The 19,999-nt window shown below is 43.5% G+C and overlaps 2 protein-coding genes and 1 pseudogene across 15 annotated transcripts in view; all 3 read right to left on the bottom strand.

Moving 5' to 3' along the window:
- The window catches only part of Agbl2 (AGBL carboxypeptidase 2), a 35,252-nt gene extending 25,364 nt beyond the window's left edge, over window positions 1-9,888 (bottom strand). For 6 of the 12 annotated variants that reach the window (XM_039106793.2, XM_063284884.1, XM_039106792.2 and 3 more), the window contains exons 1-4: window positions 9,204-9,342; window positions 8,924-9,021; window positions 8,479-8,542; window positions 3,071-3,205 (exon numbers count right to left, since the gene is read on the bottom strand). In XM_039106793.2, the coding sequence (XP_038962721.1) occupies window positions 3,071-3,205; window positions 8,479-8,542; window positions 8,924-8,959 (235 nt within the window). In that variant the 5' untranslated portion in view covers window positions 8,960-9,021; window positions 9,204-9,342. Of the gene's footprint in view, window positions 1-3,070; window positions 3,206-8,478; window positions 8,543-8,923; window positions 9,022-9,203; window positions 9,343-9,750 lie in introns of those variants that run through there. The other 6 variants (XM_039106794.2, XM_063284885.1, XM_063284888.1 and 3 more) reach the window with 2 other exon arrangements.
- Rps26-ps9 (ribosomal protein S26, pseudogene 9) lies at window positions 772-1,488 on the bottom strand (annotated as a pseudogene).
- A 1,737-nt stretch (window positions 9,889-11,625) lies between the features above and the next one.
- Window positions 11,626-19,999, bottom strand: part of Fnbp4 (formin binding protein 4) — a 30,065-nt gene continuing 21,691 nt past the window's right edge. Inside the window, exons 13-17 of one of the 3 annotated variants that reach the window (NM_001013159.3) lie at window positions 16,205-16,521; window positions 15,951-16,095; window positions 14,684-15,015; window positions 12,803-12,960; window positions 11,626-12,579 (exon numbers count right to left, since the gene is read on the bottom strand). In NM_001013159.3, coding sequence (NP_001013177.3) covers window positions 12,489-12,579; window positions 12,803-12,960; window positions 14,684-15,015; window positions 15,951-16,095; window positions 16,205-16,521 — 1,043 coding nt within the window. In that variant the 3' untranslated portion in view covers window positions 11,626-12,488. The other 2 variants (XM_039104892.2, XM_063283657.1) reach the window with 2 other exon arrangements.

Genomic DNA, 19,999 nt, shown 5'->3' with positions numbered 1-19,999 from the left:
TTTATAAGTTTTTACCCAGTAATTAATGGCTGAGACAATAAACATTTGAAAAGATGGCAAAGTTACTTTAAAAGAAAGCCAGAGGCTGGAGGGATGGCTCGGGAGTTAAGAGTGCTTGCTGCTCTTATAGTGGACTGGGATTCAGTTTCAAGCACCAATCAGAAGGGGGTAGCTCACAGCCTCCTGTAACTCCAGCTCTAGGGGATCCCCAAGCCTGGTCTCCAGGGCACTCACAACACACATACAGACACAGATAGACAGACAGACACACACACACAGACACACACACAGAAACACACACACACAGACAGACACACACACACACAGACACACACACAAATTAAAAATAATAAAAATAAGATGTTGTTGGGCATAGTGGGGGAAGGTTTGGGAGGCAGAGGCGGGCTGATCTCTATGAATATGAGACCAGCCTGGTCTACACAGTGAGTTTCAGGCCAGCCAGAGCTAGTGAGAGGCTATCTTAAAAAAATGCATATGCACATATACAGCCTGTGAATTTGTTACCTGCATTCTTATAAAAAGTAACTTTTGACCCTCATCAAAGAAGCTTTTCTTTTCTTTCCTAAGATTTATTTATTTATATGAATACACTGTCACTTTTCTTCAGACACACCAGAAGAGGGCATCAGATCTCATTACAGGTGGCTGTGAGCCACCATGTGGTTGCTGGGAATTGAACTCAGGACCTCTGGAAGAGCAGTCAGTGCTCTTAACCACTGAGCCATCTCTCCATCCTCATGGCAATATGTCCTTTCTTTCTTTCTTTCTTTCTTTCTTTCTTTCTTTCTTTCTTTCTTTCTTTCTTTCTTTCTTTCTTTCAGTATAACTTGTTTTACTTTTCCAAGGTTATTTTTCTTTCTGCCTTCATGAAATCACCTCTTTACAAGGGCTTTGGTGGAGGTCATGGTGCATCGCCAGCAGGTCTGAATCGTGGTGGGGGTGTTCGGTCCTTCTGGGCCTCACGAGATCGATTCCTGGTGACCGTGCTATGAATGGCACAGCTCACGCAGTAGTGCAGCTTGACATAGAGCTTGGGAAGCACATATGCGTTGAAGACCCTTGCTTCAGATGTGTCCCTGACTGCAGTGGCTTCTACAATGTTCCGAATGACAAACTTCTTAATGGCCTTATCCTTGGGCACGCATCAGGCGCAGTTGGTGCAGTGAATTGGCTGCACATGGTCTTGGCCCTTTCTGGCACGACCGTTTTTCTCCTTTTTCGGTCATATTGAAGCCAAGACTCCCACAATATGTTCTAATCTCTGGCTCCTACTCATTCTCTGTTTTCAGCTGTGTCTAGCTTGTTCTCTCTTCAACCTGTCTCGGTAAACCTCTCCTGGTAAAACTGCCTCTCTCTTCCCCACTATACCTTTAATAGCTCCCCATACTTTTCTGTTGTGAAAGTTGGGCATTTCCTATTGTAAGGTTTGAATTGAACCTTTTCTAGGACCTTTTGAATGGGACTCATGAAGGCGGTGATCGATGCAAAAGCAAGAGTTTAATCATTCCGATATGTCGGGGTCATCCCACTTCAAGGTGGGGACGACCCTGAGCAGACTCTAACAGGGAGTTATGTACTAATTGGGGCAGAATTCAAACAATGGTAGCTAGGCAGGGTGCTACTGGTGGGGCAAAGTGACCTTTAAGCTGACTCATGGTCAGTTCTGGACTTTCCAGGGGGGTCCATTGGGAATCATAGGTAGTTTTGTTTGACAGTTTGGCTAATAGTTGTTCCAGGAACTAAACTAACTCTACTCCTACTGGAAGGGAGGGGTCTTTCTGTGCTCGGAAGTTTGTGTTGGAATTTTCCCACTGGCCTCAGACTGACCCAACTCTGGGTCTTTCACTATTCTGTCAAATCTTTCTCTGATTCGTCCCTTTGTCTTTCCCTCAATTAGACAGACACTTTCAAACATGGTTGCTTCTTTATACAAACTTTACCTTCGTTGTTTGGGATTAAAGGTGTATATTAAAGGCGTGCCTATATTCCAGACAGAAGGTGTGTGCCAAGGCTGGGCCACAGAACAACTAGAAACAGGCTTTTTTTGTTGTTGTTTTGTTTTTTTTTGTTTGGTTTTTTGTTTTTAGTAAATAACACAATATCGTGGTGTGATCAAATATCCTGCAACAAACTTGGAAGGGGGAAACGTCATGGGGTGCTACCCCTAGACAAAGAACTACAGGCATCTGAGGCAGAGAGGAAATTAGCCCCTTCTAGGAAAGAGCCCCCTAATTGGTTGTCTAATGCAAAGGGGCTATCTCTGGAACTGTATACCCAAAAACAGACAGACAAAAGAACTCAGGTTGTCTTTATACTGACGCATACCACAGTAATCAAAGAAAACAAGGCTATTAATTGACAGTGAGGGGAACACGGAGAAGATGGGGGAGGAGATGTGGGAGGGGCTGGAGGGAGGAAAAGGAAGGGCTAAAGTGATATAGTTATATTTTAATTATAAATGTATAACTTTTTTTGTTTAAGTTAGCTTAGCTTTTTGACTCCCTCTGCTCTTAAGCAAAGCATCTTGACCACATACACCACATACACTCAACGACAATTTAACATGAAAAACAATGTGTTCTCTTGTGAGGGTCTTGACAGATTTTTCAAAAACTGTGAGGGAGAAAGTCCAGAATGACAGAATCTTAATTTCAACCTATAGTCCAAGTGAATTTATAGCACACTTTTGGAGCTGGTGAGATGACTGAGAAGGTAAAAGTATTTGTTTGGTTCCCCAGTACATATATGGTAGAAGGAGAGAACCAGTCCCACAGATTTAACCTCTACATGCATGCTGTGTTTGTGGTATGTCTGGACACACACACATACACACACACACACAAATATAAAACACAAAAAATACCAAACAAACACCACCACACAAACGCCACCACACAAACAAACAAACAAACAAACAGAGAGCAGGAGCCCAAGTTGGTGGCTTAGCATCTCTGACATTACATCATGTTCTCTGAGGTTCCTGGAGTTTTCAAGGGAGGTTCTAGGTGGGGGTAGGAGGTTGGAGAGGAGGCCACTGGCTATTACTCACATAGAAACATCTCTTTTTCCAAGCTGTCCGAGATGAAATCATCTCTTTCTCCAAAAGAGCCATTTAACATATACCGAGGGCTGCTCCTCCAAACACGCTGATGGGTGGCTGAACTTGGTAAGCTGCTTTTCTGAGCTAAGAATAAGTGGTTTAGTTCAAGTTGCTTGTTGGTTGGTTCAGTACCTATGGTGCTGAGGTCAGTATTAAAATCCTGACCACTCAGACCATTACTTTTATTACCAGTGCCCATCACAGGCTTTTTTTTTTTGGTTCTTTTTTTCGGAGCTGGGGACCAAACCCAGGGCCTTGCGCTTCCTAGGCAAGCGCTCTACCACTGAGCTAAATCCCCAACCCCCATCACAGGCTTTTTATAATAACACATCCAATCTCTCAACATTCCAACATATGTGGAGGGAGAATAATTATTCCTATTGGACCAGAGAAGAAAGAGAGTAAAAGGTTAAGACCATTGTATAATGGAATAAAGGACTTGGAAGACAGAAAATCAGTGTCTCTAAGAGGTAGGAGAGCCAAACCTGGGCAGGTACCAGAGTGGGAGCAAAGTACTGTGGCAAAAGTCTTTTTGAATTTAGAGTACGGGTCTCACTATGCAACTTCAACTCTCCTGGAACTCACTATGTAGACCAGGCTCTCAAACTCAAAGAGATCCAAATGCTGGGATTAAAGGTATGCACCACACCCTGCTTCAAAAGCCTTTTTGCCCTAAGGATACTTATTGGATCTGACAAACTCAAGTTCTTTCTTCAACAAATTAGTAGTAAAGTAGAAATAGTTAATAATAATATGCAACAAAGTTGCTAGAATTACAATTAATATTCAGTTGGCCATTGTGGCTTGACGAAGGTAGCAGGATTGTGAGGCTGAAGCCAGTTAGACTACACGGCAAAGCTTTGCCTCAAAACACCAAGATTTGTAGATCTAGTTCAGTGGTAGAACACCCAGGTAATATGAGCAAAGCCCTAGGCTAAGTACCCTAGAACTACAAAAGTAAACAAGCAAAATAAAGCTATATATTGTGGTGAAGATTAACCTGAATTACCAATGAATCTGTCTCGAAAGATTAAAGAACAAAACAAAACAAAACAAAAAACAGAATAAAATTGGTGAGTGTTGTAGCTCACACCTTTAATCCCAGCACTAGGGAGTCAGAGACAGGCAGATCTCTGAATTTGAGGCCAACCTGGTCTATAAAGCAAGTTCCAGGACAGCCAAGGCTACACAGAGAAACCCTGTCTCAAAATAAATAAATAAAAATAAATAAATAAATAAATAAATAAATAAATAAATAAATAAATGAAATAACCCAGGACTAAACCAACCCAAACCAAACACAACAAACAAACAATCAAGCCCCTCAGCTGGATTCTTGGGGCTGACACAGTGGAAGGAGAGAACCAACTCCTAGAAATTGTTCTCTGACCACCACATATAAATAATGGTATGTGTGCACACACAGAAGTAATGTAATAAAAGTGAATTTCCTTCTTGTCTATTTGTAGCTGAGGGTGACTGTGAACTTTTGATCCTCCTGGTTCAGCCTCCAGTACTTACAAGCACTTACTTCCACCCCTAGCTTCAAAAGAATTAAAGTTTAAAAGGACAACCTGTAAGACTAGAGAGACGGATGAGCAGTTATGAACACTTTGCTTTTTCTGAGGACCCCACATTCAGTTCCCAGCACCCACATGGTGGTTTTTACTCAAATTCCAGGGACACATGACACACTTCTCTGGCCTCTAAAGGTGCCAGATGTGTATACAGCACACATATAAAAACATGCAGGGTGTTGGCGTTCCTTCTAAGCTCCGTCCAACAGTTACCTGGCAACAGCCAAGTAGATTTGGCTGGCTTACTATAAAAGAGGCTGTTTGGCCCCTTCTCTCTCTCTTGCTCTCTCTGTCCCTTCTTTCTCCCTCACTATCTTCTCTCCCTGACCCCTTTCTCCCTCTCCTCCCTCCCCACCTCTCTCCATGTGTTCCTGGCCAGCCTGTCCCCCTTCCCTCAGTCTTTCTCTGTCTTTACTCCCTTCTCAACTCCCCTTTCCATGTCTCAAATAAACTGTACTATACTGGTTCTATGGCTGGTACCTCAGGGGGAGAGAATGCCTCAGCATGACCCCGCCGAGGCACCCCTCCCACCTCACCATACCTGGCTCTATAAAACATATCCTGGCCTTCTTTTTATTAAACACTACACAGGGGGACGCACCACGCTGGCTCATTTTATGTCAACTTGACACAAGCTGAAGAGAGGAGGGAACCTCAACTAAGAAGACGCCGCTGTAGGATCAGGCTCTAAGTAAGCCTGTAGGGCATTTTTTAAATTAATGATGGATGGAGGTTTATTTGGCTTACACTTTCCTATCATGGTTCATCATCAAAGAAAAGCAGGACAGGAGCTCAAGCAGGACAGGAGCTTGGAGGCAGAGCTGATGCAGAGGCTGTGGAGGAGAACGGCTTACTGCTTTGTTCCCTGTGGCTTGCTCAGCCTCCTTTCTTATAAACCTAGGACCAAGCAACTTGCTCTTTGCCCATGCTGTTCCCCTGCAGCAGTAGAAACCCTAACTAAGTGCACTGAGAGGCTCCCAGAGGCTTCTGTGATGATATCATCATATCACACATGTGTTAGAATGTGTTATGAAACCGCTCGGGAGGGATTAGCAGGTATGGTCTTGTTGGGAGAGGTGTAGCAATGTGGAGGAGTTTGGTTAGAAAAGACATATACCACCAGGTGGCGGAAGCCAAGCCTTTAATCCCAGCACTTGGGAGCAGAGGTAGATGAATTTCTATGAGTTCTAGGCCAGCCTTGTCTACAAAGTGAGTTCCAGGACAGCCGGGGCTACACAGAGGAATACTGTCTCAAAAAACAAAACAAAGCAAAACAAAGCAAAACTAGACAAAACAAAAACAACAAAAAACACACCCACAAAAAAAAAAGCCTTAAAATAAAAAAAAAAAAAAACAAAAAGTTTTATTAAAGGACATTAAGTATTTAAGTAAATAAAGAAACACATCCAAGGGGTTGGGGATTTAGCTCAGTGGTAGAGTGCTTGCCTAGCAAACGCAAGGCCCTGGGTTCGGTCCCCAGCTCCAAAAAAAAAAAAAAAAAAAAAAAAAAGAAACACATCCAAGAGCTTAGAAGGCAGATGTAGACCATGCTGGGATTAAAGGCATGTACAACCACGCCTGGCAAAAATTTACCATCTTCTAAAATTTGATTTAATCTATAGATTTAATCCAAGTACAGTAAGTTTTATTGTTTGTTTGCTGAGATGGGGTTTTAAACTACTGTAGAAGTCTGGCTGACTTGAACTTGCTGTGTAGCCCAGGAGGGCTTCAGCTTGCATGCATATTGCAAGTGTGTAGCTGCACATGCACATGTGTGCACATGCAAGTGGAAGCATGGGGTTGGTGTTGGGACTCAGCATCGATTGTTTGACCTTATGCACTGAGGTGGGAGTTCACAACTGAATGCCATGTGTGTAGTCTTGCTGGCCGGCTGGCCCTGGGAATCCTCTGTCTATGTCTCCCAGTGCTTCAATTACATGTAGGTCACTGGCCCACACTGCATTTAGGTTTCCGTGGATCCAAACTCCAGTCCTCACATTTAAGTAGCAAACATTTTAATCCCTTAGCAATATTGTCACCACCACCACTACCCCATCCCTACTTTTTGAAAGAGGATCTCATGGAGACCAGGCTGGTTTCAAACTTACTGTGTAACTGAGTATAACCCTGGTCCTCCTGAAACTGTTTCCCAAGTGCTGGTGCCATCGTGCCTCTGCTTATAAGATGCTGGTGCTCAAAACAGGGATTTCAACCATGCTAGGGAAACATCTACCAACCGAGCTCCAATATGTGTGTATATGCGCTCTCTCTCTCTCTCTCTCTCTCTCTCTCTCTCTCTCTCTCTCTCTCTCTGTGTGTGTGTGTGTGTGTGTGTGTGTGTGTGTGTGTGTGTGGTCTGTTTTTATTTATTTTTCCTGAGTCAGGGTCTCTCTGTGTAGTCCTGGCCATCATGGAGCTTGATCTGTAGACCAGGCTGGCCTCAAATTCATAGAGATCCACCAGCCTCTGCCTCCTGAGTGCTGGGATTAAAGGCCACCACCACCATCACCTTGACCCCCAATGTTTTTCATTTATCTTTTTTTTTAAAGATTTATTTATTTATTTGTTTATTTATTATATAGCATTCTGCTGGCATATATGCCTGAAGGCCAGAAGAGGGCATCAGATCCCACTACAGATGGTTGTGAGCCACCATGTGATTGCCGGAAATTGAACTCAGGACGTCTGGAAGGGCAGTCAGTGCTTTTAACCGCTGAGCCATCTCTCCAGCTCTCAATATGTTTTAAATTAAAATGTTGGGCAATGGATAGCTCAGCAGTTACAAGGACTTGCCTTTTTGAAGAGTTGTGTTTCTAAGAGCAACATTGGATAGTTCACAGCCAACTGTAACTCTAGCTCCAGGGGATCCCACACCCCCTTCTGGCCTCTGTGGGCACTTACACACGTGTGCACACACACCTGTATGCACACACACAATTCAAAGTTAAAAAATGAATCTTAAAAAAAAAGCAAAACATTTCTCCTAATAAACTACGACTCTGCTTTAAACGAAAAGGTGGTATGTGGTTCACAGTACATTCAAGATTCAAGACTGACCCTACCCAAAAAAATCAACAAGTAAGCAAGTAAGTAAATAAATAAATATATAAAAACAAAAGGTTTCAAAGTTCTGGGGATTGAATGTAGCTCTTGGGTAATGTTAGACAAGTGTTCTACCGCTGAGCTACAACCTCAGTTCCTAAAAAATTTTAACGTCACAAATTAATTTTAAAATCTACATAAAGCACTTGAGTGCAGCTTAGCAGAGTACTTGCATAGCATACTGTATTGAACAGAAGTTCTATGTCCAGAACCATAAGAAAAAGAGAAAAGAAAAAAAAGAAGAGAGAGAAGCAAAGACTCAAGAAAAGGTGAGACACTTTTGAAGAACAAGGTGACAGGAAATGACTGTTCAGACATCAAGACTATAACAGCTGTGCATAATGGCATAAGAGGCTAAGACAGGAGAGTGAGTTCCTTAACCAGCCTGGGCTACATAGTGAGACTCTTGTAAAAAAAAGAAAAAGAAAAGAAAAGAATCTACTTCAATGTCATAGAGCAATTCAGAGCATCAGTAGAAAACAAGTCCAATAAACTAAAGATCCTAGAAGAGACATTTGTACTTTTGCATTTAGTCTGTCCCTTGACAGAAGTAATGCAGGCCAATCCGGTAGGAAGTACTTTTTAACTAATCACCTAGAAACGTCATTCGAGTCTTATTCAAACAGTTCTTTCAGTAAATACAACTGATGCCGATGCCGGGAGAGAAGGAAGTGTTACCTTTGAAATATCCATAATACTGCAGGTGATGGTGCATAAAATCCTCATAGGGATCAGGAAGAGTCTGTGAAAGAAAAGCCATTCTCAAGCAGAACATTTCATTCAGACGACACTGAATTCTTAACAAAAAGCGCCAAACATGCTGCATAGGCTACGGTAACAAAACAAGCGAAATCCAAGCAAATATTGAATTACCCTATTTGGGGAATCATAATCTCGAACGGGTCTGGTGGCGAACACTAGTAATCCCAGCATCAGGGAAGCAGAGGTAGGAGGAGAACAGCAAGTTCAAGGATAGTTTGGGCAACAGTGAGCTCCAGGGGAACAGAGTGAGTTCCAGGCCAACCTGGGCTAAAGAGCCCATCTGGGCCGGGATGCCACCAAAGCGAACCTTTTGACCTTGGGTTGGGTTTCTGTGAAGTTATTGGAAAGGGAGTGTACCAACCTCCTGCTTTAGCTCTGTTTCCAACGCCGGGAACATGTTACTGCCGCATAGTGTGATGTAGGCAAGTCAGTAGCTCCGAACCCAGCTGCAATATCTGCCTAATTTCCAAACAGGTAGCGGATTACACAGAAGCTACACATCACCGTAGGAAAAAGTGAAAAGAAACCTAACCAACCACCACCTCCAACAAAGAACACCAAATCTGCAGGTCCTGCCCCTTCGCACCCACAACCACTCGGGGCCAACTCTTGCCAAGCCAGCCTTGGTTCCCAGCACGCACCTGAGGAGCGGCGGCGCTCTGCGTGTGCCCACGCCTGGTCCACTAGACTCACCAGGAGCCTCGCTGGCCCCATGCTTAGCTTACGCTGAGAACAGATGCCCAACACCAGGACGCCACAGAAAAGAGAAAGGAACCGGGTTGGGGGCACGCGCAGAGTCGCTTCAGAGCAGTTGAAAAGGAAAGGTCAGGGGTCGGAAGCAAAAGCCCTGGAAACGTTCAGTTCTGAGTGCCCTGCCTCGGAGTGTGGACCGCCAAGAGGAGAAAGCTCAAGCAAGGGCGGAGCAGACGTTTCCACCGGAGCCCTCGGGGTGACACCGTGCTCCCTAGGTTCTCTTTACTCCCCAGCTGGTCCGCAGGTCGGGAGGACGCGGCAGGAGCTCCCCCACTACACCTTCATTCTCACTCCTTCTGCAGAGGCCAGCCCGGGAGTCCTGTCTGCCCAAAGCTCCTCGCCCCACTGCCCTCCTCACTCCCTTCCGGCCTGGGATCCCCTGCTTGTCCCCAGCCAGCTAGAGCGCTCCTTCGCAGGCCCAGTCCCTCGGCTCACCTGCTGGAGCTTTCTGCGCGGACCTTGGGAGCCTAGCAACCGGGAGCCAGAAGCGGAAGGAGGGCAGGACCCCGCCCTCATCCGTGTGCTGCGAGCCCAGGGATGTCAGGCAACTTTTGTTTCACATACCAACGATTTAATCATTCAAACTTCATCTCAAACTTTACAGACTCAGTCTGAGAACAGACGATGACAGTGCCGGGAGCCTTCATTTTTCTAGTTTCTGTTGTAGGTAATTTACTTTGTTCAAGGGGCTGAAGCTTCCATTCCTTTGGGGGTTGGGGAAGGTTAGAGCTGTAGCAAGCAACTAAGCAAGCGTTATTAAAAAAAGAGATAGCAGATACGTTCAAAGAACATGAGGGCAGCCCTAGAGAGAAGGAATCAGGCTCATTCTAATTTACCTCATTTCTTCTTCCTCTGACAAACTTAATATCCTCCCCCGCCCTGCCCCCTTCTTGATTTGGTTTAAAATAAGTTATTCCTTTAAAAAAAAGTGTGAAAGAGGGAGGGGTAGCGAGGAAGAGGGAGGGAAGACAGAGACACAGAGAGACAGAGACAGAGAGAGGCAGGCACCAGGCTTCAGATCCCCAGGGAGCTATTTACCTGCAGGTGTGAGCTTTTTGAATTGCTAAGTGGGTGCTAGAAACGGATCTGCCAGGCCCCTGAAAGACCAGCAAGTGCTTTTAGCTCCTGAGCCGGCTCACCTTTATTCTTCATATTACTGTTCGAATGTGCAGGATTAGCGTGTGAACATGTGTAAATTAAACACTTTGTGGTGTCTGTTCTTTCCTTCCACCTTTGCAAGAGTTTCAGGAACTAACTCAAGTGCTAGGCAAACACAAACCTGTTAGGCTAGCTAGCCAACCTTTATTTTTGTAAAAATATTTTAATATGTGTGCTTGTGAGTTCAGGTGCCCACTGAGGTCAGGTCTCCCTAGAATGGAGTTACAGGCAACCCGGATGTGGGTGCAGGAAACTAAACTGGATCATCTGGAAGAGATTTACAAGCTGAGCCCCACTGTTACTTTTTGAGACTTGTTCAAGGACTTGTGTTAGTCTTCATCAACAAAATGACCCACTGTCTAAAAAGTAAAGATGTGCTATTTAAAGGGCAAATCTCCTTAGGGCTTAAGAGATGGCTGAGGTAAAGAGCACTGGCTGTACTTCTGAGTTCAAATCCCAGCATCCACATGGTGGCTCACAACTACAGTCCTGTGGGATCCCTCTTCTGGTGTGCAGATGTACATGCAGACCAAACGGCAGCCTAGGACACGGCCTAGGACACGAAGGAGGCTGGTGCTCTCCAGCAACTCCTACCAGCCTAGAGAGCTGCTGATTAGTTAAGACAAGAGCTTTAATAGCTAGTTGATAATCTTTATTTGTAGAAATTTACTCTATGCAAATTACAAAACAATTTTATGTACAAAATGGGCATCCCAACATTAAAATCTAACACACTGTAATACAAGTAAAAAAAAAATGGAACTGCATAGGAATATACTAGAGTAAAATCCCAAATGTTATCTTTGGTTAACTATTGTGATTATAATCTTAAGTACCCATTACTTTCCATAATCAGCTTGTATTACTTAATAAAAAGCTGTAAAGCACCTTTCCCCCACCCCATATTACATTGTTTCTAGGACTTAAGGAGACCAAATATCAGCTATATTATTAACAGGATACAAGCTCTAGAAAATGGCACCATCTTATCTGGAAATGCTTGTGTCTTCTTACATCCCCAAGTCAATACTTTCCTGATGTTCAAATGTCAGTGTATGCTCTGTACCAAGTCTGATTAGAACTAAGAATACACTAAGCCCTAGTTATACAACTGTGTGTAACATGCTTAGAAGAGCAAAGGGATAACCAATCAGAAGTATAAAAAGAGCTTTATTGGTGCATATATACAAATTTACAATGTCAGAAACTGGAGAAATACAAACAGCTTTAGGACACAATTTGTTTTTTTTCTTCAGTTTAAAGTGATCTTTCCTGATTGTGATACAATAGAAAGCACACAACAGTGAACTGCTCCTTAAACACTGGAATCTTATGGAGAATACATCCACACACAGAAGGAAGGTGTATTTCTGAAGTGGCTAAGACAGTGAAGACAGTACAGACGTGGCTTATTATACTTATTGCCACACACTTAGGGGGAGTTCTCAAAACCAAGGATATAAACACCTGATGGCTGCTGCTCCTGCCTGTGCGTAAATACACCACCTGCTGCAAAGCAGTGTTCTAGGATTGCTGAGAACTGCTCAATGTGGCCACCAGCACAGATCTCAACACTTCAGGGCAGCAGACTTGAGGAGGTCAGAAAGAGATCCTGATGGTCAAGCAAGGTAGGATACTGAGCTGCCTTCTTAATTGCACTTGTTCTGGAGTAGAAGGTAGGGAGAGTGCCACACTAGGAACTAAACAAGTCTCTACTGGGCAGGAAAGCCCATCACTTTTGCCAGCAAGTCCTATACAGAGGTTTCATGCCCATGACTCACATGTTTGACTCATATCTAACATGCTAAGTTGCCAGTGTGAGAGTAAAGACAGCCAGGTCAAAGCAATTCCAATCACCTCATCTTCAGCATCAGAAAAACTACATTTCATAAATGGACAACTTTGTATGCCCATGCCCTTGCCCAGGAAATGTGTATGTTTTTCCTTATATCGTTTACAGTTCATTGGACAACAGTTTAAATCTGTTTAAGACTGAACATAAAACAAAATTAAAACTAGGTGTTGGGAGCCATTTTCCTTCTCTTCAGCCTTGCTCGCCAATCCTCAGGAAGGGCTTCAAAATTAGCATTTCTTTCTGCCAGGCCACTGTGAAAACAATTTGCATGTTATTACTTCATTGGAAAGAAAGAGAACCAAACTTTTTTAGAAATAAAAACTCTATCTGAAACTGAAAATTGGATCTCACGTCCATTCAGGAAAACGTTTCAAGTTTCTCAGCCAAGCAGCGTGTGTATTCTCCATGAAGGGCTGTAACTTTAGGACTGTAACACCATGCGCCTCTGCCCACATCTGTGACAGCACTCCTTACCTCACCAGCTGCTGCTGTTTCCATTCCTCAATTCGCTTCTGTGCAGTCGATTCCCGGTCCTCTTCGCTGGAACTTGAATTATCTTCTTCATCTAACTCCCGCTGGATACTCTGCCATTTCTTTACCAAAGATGGCATTTTGGTTTTACTTTTCTTTGCCTACAACAAAGTGGTAGATTAGTGAAATGTAATACATGGACAAGGAAATAGACCCTTTACACTGGAGATTATGTTCTCCCCCTGAATCCAAGGAATAAAGATGATACTGGATGCATCCTGAAACCACTGAGAAGCAGCATGGAAGTGGCAGCAGGAATGTTAGGTGGTTTGTATGCAGGTGGTGTAGAACGCCGACTCCTGGTACGATATGGCTGGTGCTCTCTTAAACTCACAGTCGCTGTGTTGTGTACACAAGACTGAGCCTGCTCTGAAGGGGGCAGGAGTTCAGGGGGCCCCATTCTTCCCTGAGGATTTTCACAGTTAATAGTTGATGGAAGAAGGAAAGACATTAGTTTTGGTGGTAGAGTGCTCGTGCCCTTATAAACTATAAAACTCACTGTTGGTGTTGGGGACTTAGCTCAGTGGTAGAGCATTTGCTTAGCAAGCGCAAGGCCCTGGGTTCGGTCCTCAGCTCCGGAAAAAACAAAAAAACCAACTCACTGTTATAATATAGAAGCTGGGCATGGTAGTGCATGCCTTTAATCCTACTACTCAACAAACAGGAGGCAGATGTCTGAGTTCCAGGCTAACCCAGTTTAGAGTGAGGTCCAGGACAGCCAGCACCACTCAAAGAAACCCTGTCCTGAAAACAAGACATAAATGTAGAAAGCCATGTGTTTATGGTGGGGTTGGGGTACTGTTTTTTTTGGAGCTGGGCAAGCGCTCTACCGCTGAGCTAAATCCCCAACCCAGGGGTACTGTTAAACAAAAAGAATGTATTCAAGTTGGAGGAAAAAGGGGGTCTGTGGGAGAAGAAAAAAAAAAGTAGTGGGTATGTGTGAACATGTTTGAAACACATCATGTATTAATGCATGTATAAAGTTCATATAGAGGCTGAGGAGATGGCTCAGTGGTTAAGAGCACTTGCTGTTCTTGGCAGAGGAACGAGGTTTGGTTCTAAGCACCCACATTGGAGGTACACAACTCAAATCCCAGGGACTCCCATGTTCTCTCTGGCAGCTGCAAGAACCTGTGTATACACAGGCATATACATACACATAAACAGATGGAAATCAATAAACTAGTTCTTTTATCCATTACTTTCTTTACATTAATTTAAAAAAAAAAATTTATGAGTCCACTGTCACTGTCTTCAGACACACCAGGTAGCGGATTCCATTACAGATGGTTGTGAGCCACCATGTGGGATTTGAACTCAGGACCTCTGGAAGAGCAGTCAGTGCTCTTAACTACTGAGCCATCTCCAGCCCCGTCACGTTATTTTTAAAGAAGTGCTTAAAAATGGTAATTGGGGGAGGACGGAGACACAACTCAGCAGTTACCACTGCTTGCTCTTCTGGATTGGACCTGACTGGAATCCACAAATGACCCACAGCAATCTCTAACCTCAGTTCTGGGGCCTGCTACTACCCTCTCTTCTGAGCTCCAGGGATAGCAGGCACACAAGTGGTACATGGATATAGATCTATGAAAACATACATGTAAAAGTCTTTATTTTCTAAAAGACGGTCTCACTATGCAGCTGTGGTTGGCCTGGAACTCACTCTGTAGACTGGGCTGGCCTCAAGTCCAGAGATCCACCCGTCTCTGCCTTCCAAGTGCTGGAATTAAAGGAGTGTGCTACCACTGCCTGGCAATTTACTTCTTATTTTGTTATTGAGTATCATCACCTTAAACTTCGTTTTTAATGGAGAAGGCTCACCTTCTCTCTCTTCCCTTTTCTCGTCTTCTCTGGCGGCGGCCCTTTGGGAGCTGGTGGGGGTGGAGGCGGAGTGGATGTGGGTGGAGGAGGTGGAGGAGGAGGTGGCTCTACAACAGCAGGCGCTGCCACAGTTCCTCGTGCCTGAGCTGGCTGCAGCGATGGAGTGGTCACTCCGATTGGGACAGAACATTCGGCATAGCTCAGAATTGCAGGCGCTGCTGCTAGTCCAAGGTAATTTGACTGCAGGCTCATCCCTCTGGTCGGATGACCCATCCCTGCTGCTGCATGGCTAACTGATACTGCTTGGTGTGCCATCCCCACTGCTTGGTGACCTAACGCAGGAAACAAAAAAAAATGAAACTATAAAAAGGATACACTACAACAAGACAGAAGGAAAAAGAAACTAGGAGTTAAGTCACAAAATTATTTCAATATACTTTTCCCCTTAAAAATGACATACTTGGGTTGGAGGATTTAGCTCAGTGGTAGAGCGCTTGCCTAGGAAGCGCAAGGCCCTGGGTTCGGTCCCCAGCTCCGGAAAAAAAAAAAAAAAAGACATACTTGCTAGCACCAAAATATTAAAGTTTGTAGCTAGGTATGGTGGGCATGCCTTTCTTTTATTCAAGTACTTGAAATGAAGAGGCAGATAGATCTCTGTGAGTTTGAGGCCAGCCTGGTCTACAAAGCCAGTCCAGGACAGCCAGGGCTCTGTTACACAGAGAAAACTCTGTCTCAAAAAACAAAACAAGGGCTGGAGAGATGGCTCAGCGGTTAAGAGCACTGACTGCTCTTCCAGAGGTCCTGAGTTCAATTCCCAGCAACCACATGGTGGCTCACAACCATCTGTAATGGGATCTGAGTGTATTCATCTACATGAAATAAATAAATACATATTTTTAAAAAACAAAACAAAACAAACAAAAAATGATAAAACCTAAAACAGAAAAAAAAATCTTGCAAAAATAAGGATGCACGAGGGTTGGGGATTTAGCTCAGTGGTAGAGTGCTTGTCTAGCAAGCGCAAGGCCCTGGGTTTGGTCCCCAGCTCCGAAAAAAAGAAGAAAAAAGAAAAAAGAAAAAAAAACAAACAAACAAACAAAAAAAACGAAGGATGCATGTCAAATGTTTAAGGGTATTTCTGGTGACTAGAAAAAATAAATATACGTAGCATTTCCAATCAAAAGCCTTCTAACTTTCCAACCTGGAGCATCTAATGCTGGAAACAAGTGATATATTGAGAAAAACCCACTTTGATCATGGTGCTTACCTGCAGCTATAGCTGACTGACTATAGAGAACTGGAGAACTACCGATAGTAGCTGACCTCTGAACTACTGCAGTACTAATTTCTGGAGCCTTTCTCTTTACTGCTTTCGTGGATGGAGGACTAGAGGCAGTAGAATCAACTGAACTCTGAAACAAAAACATTCTAATCAGCACTACAGAATATATTCTTCTGAAGCAAAGCACATCAATCACTCTCCAGTTCCCGTGACACCCAGAAGGCCAAGGGCATCATTACCTGGCTGGTTACAACTGTGGTCTGTGTTGAAGGTTTCAAAGGAGTGTCCTCCTCTGTTCCAGGGGCAGGAGGCTCCTCACTTCCCTCATCCTCCATTTCTACCTCCTGAATCTCACCATCTTCCAACGGCGGAGGCGGAGGAGGAGGTGGAGGTGGTGGAGGGGGAGATTCTGGGGGTGGAGGTGGAGGTGGTGGCATTTCCAGAGGTAATGGAGGTTGAAGCACAGGTACATTTGACTGGAGGAGGGTCCAGAATGGAGTAAGTGGCATGAGTGATGAAGAAACTTGACCAGAAAAGGATTCTTTACAAAGAGAACCTGGAAAACAGACAGTAGTCAGACAAATCCTTCAAAGCTAATATTCATGCGACAGGTCATCAGACTGTCATCAGACCATTAGAACAGACATCTGTACCAACCTAGGACAACTATCTAGCTCTCCCAAAATCAAAACTTGACTCATAGCAAGCCACCGATGTCACCGAAACACCATGCAATTCAACTCAGAAATTACTTCTATGGAAAGATTGATGGTGAAATACTAGCTGTATTCTTTAGGTCCAGATTTATAAATAAAAATTTAACAATGAGAAACTTAATAATCTAGATCTACAATTTGGAAATTGATGTGTGTGTGTGTGTGTGTGTGTTCACGCGTGCGCGTGCGTGTACCCGCCTGTGTGCAAGGTGCCCTTAAAGACCATAAGAGGGCATTAAGTCTTTGGATCCCCTTGGGACTGGAGTTAGCAGGCAGGTGTGAGCTGCCTGACTTGAGTGGTTCTTTCCCAAAGCAGCATGTGCTCTTACCAGGTTTAGCCCCTAGAACTTCTTTTTCAAACATGTATTTCTCAACATACGAGACAGCAACAATTCTCTGGGGTATCTTTTTGTTTAAAAAATGAAATAGGTGGATCACGAATATCTGTAATACCGATTCCGTCTTGGTTTTCAGTAGTTGGTTAAGTGGGGGATGCCTCAGTGAAAACCCATTCAAAACAAAAACAAAAACAAAAAAAAACCACCTTTTTTTTTTTTAAATTAAAAAGATTTATTCATTTATTATATATAAGTACACTGTAGCTGTCTTCAGACACACCAGAAGAGGGCATCTGATCTCTTTACAGATGGTTGTGAGCCACCATGTGGTTGCTGGGAATTGAACTCAGGACCTCTGGAAGAGTAGTCAGTGCTCTTAACCACTGAGCCATCTCTCCAGCCCCAAAACCCACCTTTTTTAAATTAACCCAGATTACTCATTTTAAAAATTCATTTGCAAGATGCAACTGTAAACTCCCATTCTTTTATATGTGTGTATTACGTTTGCTTAATCATACCAACAGAAAGGGAAGGACATTTTTATTTCTGTGATGAATGAATGAAAGGAAATTTAGGACAAAATGTCAAAGTCAATGATAACTGAGACTTTCCAGTGTTCAGGGATGTAGAAGATTTGAAACTGCTGTTGCATTAACTTGAAAAACTGTTAAATGTTCTCAGGTTTCACCAACACTATCGCTGAACACTGCAGTTTCACTGCTGGGTAAAGCTTTGCAAAGATTAGAGAAAACAGGAGGATATACTTACTTGTAGCCTTCCCCATCCCTCTTTATCGTCAATAGGGAGGTTTCACAATATATGGGGCTATTATATACATATTCCAGGAATGTTGAGGGAATTTTCTCCCTAAAAATCATAGAATTTAGGAGTAGAAGAAACATGAGAAGTCATCTAACTCAACCTCCTCATTTTAGAGGTAGTGAAACCCAGGTAAAAACTCATTGGTCTTAGGCTGACAGAGTCACCAGGCAAGGCCAGGCCAGGGGTAAGAGATCAGGCCTGACACTTGGCCTAGTCCTTTCTAGTCAACCAAGAATCCTTGGAGATGTAGAAGTTTAAGACCTTTAAAAATCTAAAATCTCACTTCTGATGCAGTAAATACCCAGATGCAACAACCTGTCAAAATTGATCCTCAAAACTAGACTAAATGAGGGCTCCTTGATGGCAGACTCTAGGTCAGGGTGAAGGCCATTCATCCTGACACCAGACAAATAAAGCCTAATCTCAGCCAACAGCACCCACTGCAGAGTGGCATTAGGGACGGAGCAGACAGCTAATTCACTGTATAAAAGATACTGACGAGCCACACTATTTATAACTGAGACATTCCTTTTTGCTGAAGGACACTAAAAAGATACAACAGAAAACATGAGTGTAGTTCTCAGCTAAAAGTACTGTATGAGGTTTTTTTTGTTAATTTTCTTGTATTAGCATCAAGTAATACGAAGTTATGTACCAACTTTTACACAGCAACATTTTAGAAAACACTAATTTTACTTGAGTATGCATACAGCTATAAATCCTGTATTATGAAATTGTACATTAAGATTTCAACAGAATGAGGCAGTAAAATAAAGCAATAAACACTAAAGATTATTAAATTAAGAATTAAACTTTCTTCTACTAAATTAGCTACACTGCATGGTAAATGAACTGTTTGGGGCTTGACGTCACAGGCAGTTTGTCTTCAGATATGCTGCTGATCAAGGGAGTGCAAGGGACCACAGCAGGCCAGGGTTAATAAAGTGCTCTGTGACCCAGCAAAAGCAACCAATCTTCTAACCGTGTTTGAGTGCTATTCAATTACAGTGCATCTGAGGAGGGCTGTGGCTATTGCTCAGTTGGCAGTACGCTTGCCTAGAATGCACAAAGGCCTGTGTTCCATCCCATTCCATGAAATCAGGTACAGTGATATACACCTGTGACTGTGACCCAGGCCAGTACTTAGGAGGTAGAACAAGAGGACTGTGACTTCAGAGTCATTCTTAGCTACACAGAAAGTTTCAGGCCAGCCTGGGAAACATTAGATCCTGTGTCCAAAAAGACAAAGACAAATCAAACACACCCACACCATGACAGCTTTTGTTATGTATTAAAATTAGAACTAAATTACACTTACAGATAAAATATTGTGAGGATACAAATTCTGAATTCAAAACCTTTTCTCCCTAAGTTTTTTTTTTCTTTTTTTTTTTTTTTGGTTCTTTTTTTTTTTTTTCGGAGCTGGGGACCGAACCCAGGGCCTTGCGCTTCCTAGGCAAGCGCTCTACCACCGAGTTAAATCCCCAACCCCAAGTTTTTTTTTCTAAAGGAGTTAAGGGCTTCTCTGTGGTTAGCTAACTGTCCTAGAACTCACTCTGAAGATGAACCTGGGCTTGAACTCAGAGACCCACCTACCCCTCTGCCTCCTGAGCACTGGGATTAAAGGCCACCACCACCCAGCTTCCCCTCAGGATCTTAATTCATAGGTAATCACACTCTCCACAGTGAAGAACTATCACCTCGACCTCAGACATGATGCTTTACTGTACACTGAAACACTGGACGAGGACTAAAGTGAAGAACACCTTAAAACTTATTTGACTCCTTATGGGGCCTCACAAATGCTAATACCTCTAGACTCTTTTTTAAAAAAGTGTGTGTGTGTGTGTGTGTGTGTGTGTGTGTGTGTGTGTGTGTGTGTGTAAAAACTCGGTTCTTTCCTTGCAGACTGTGGGTCCTGGGTGCTGAACTCAGATCAGGTTTGGCAAACAAGCACTTTTACCCACTGAGCCATTTTGATGGCTCTCTCATTTTTCTTTTTATATAAGATGGTTTTAGGGCCGGGTGTGGTGGCTCATGCCTTTAATCCCAGCACTTGGGAGGCAGAGGCAGAGGCAGAGGCAGAGGCAGGTGGGTCTCTTGTTGGCCTACATACTGAGTTTTAGAACAGCCAGAGCTAAATAGTAAGAGACCCTGT

The sequence above is a fragment of the Rattus norvegicus genome, chromosome 3 (assembly GCF_036323735.1).
Source record: "Rattus norvegicus strain BN/NHsdMcwi chromosome 3, GRCr8, whole genome shotgun sequence".
Taxonomy (NCBI): domain Eukaryota; kingdom Metazoa; phylum Chordata; class Mammalia; order Rodentia; family Muridae; genus Rattus; species Rattus norvegicus.
Note: the sequence above shows the minus strand (reverse complement) of the source record. Positions and strands in the feature narration are given on the sequence as shown.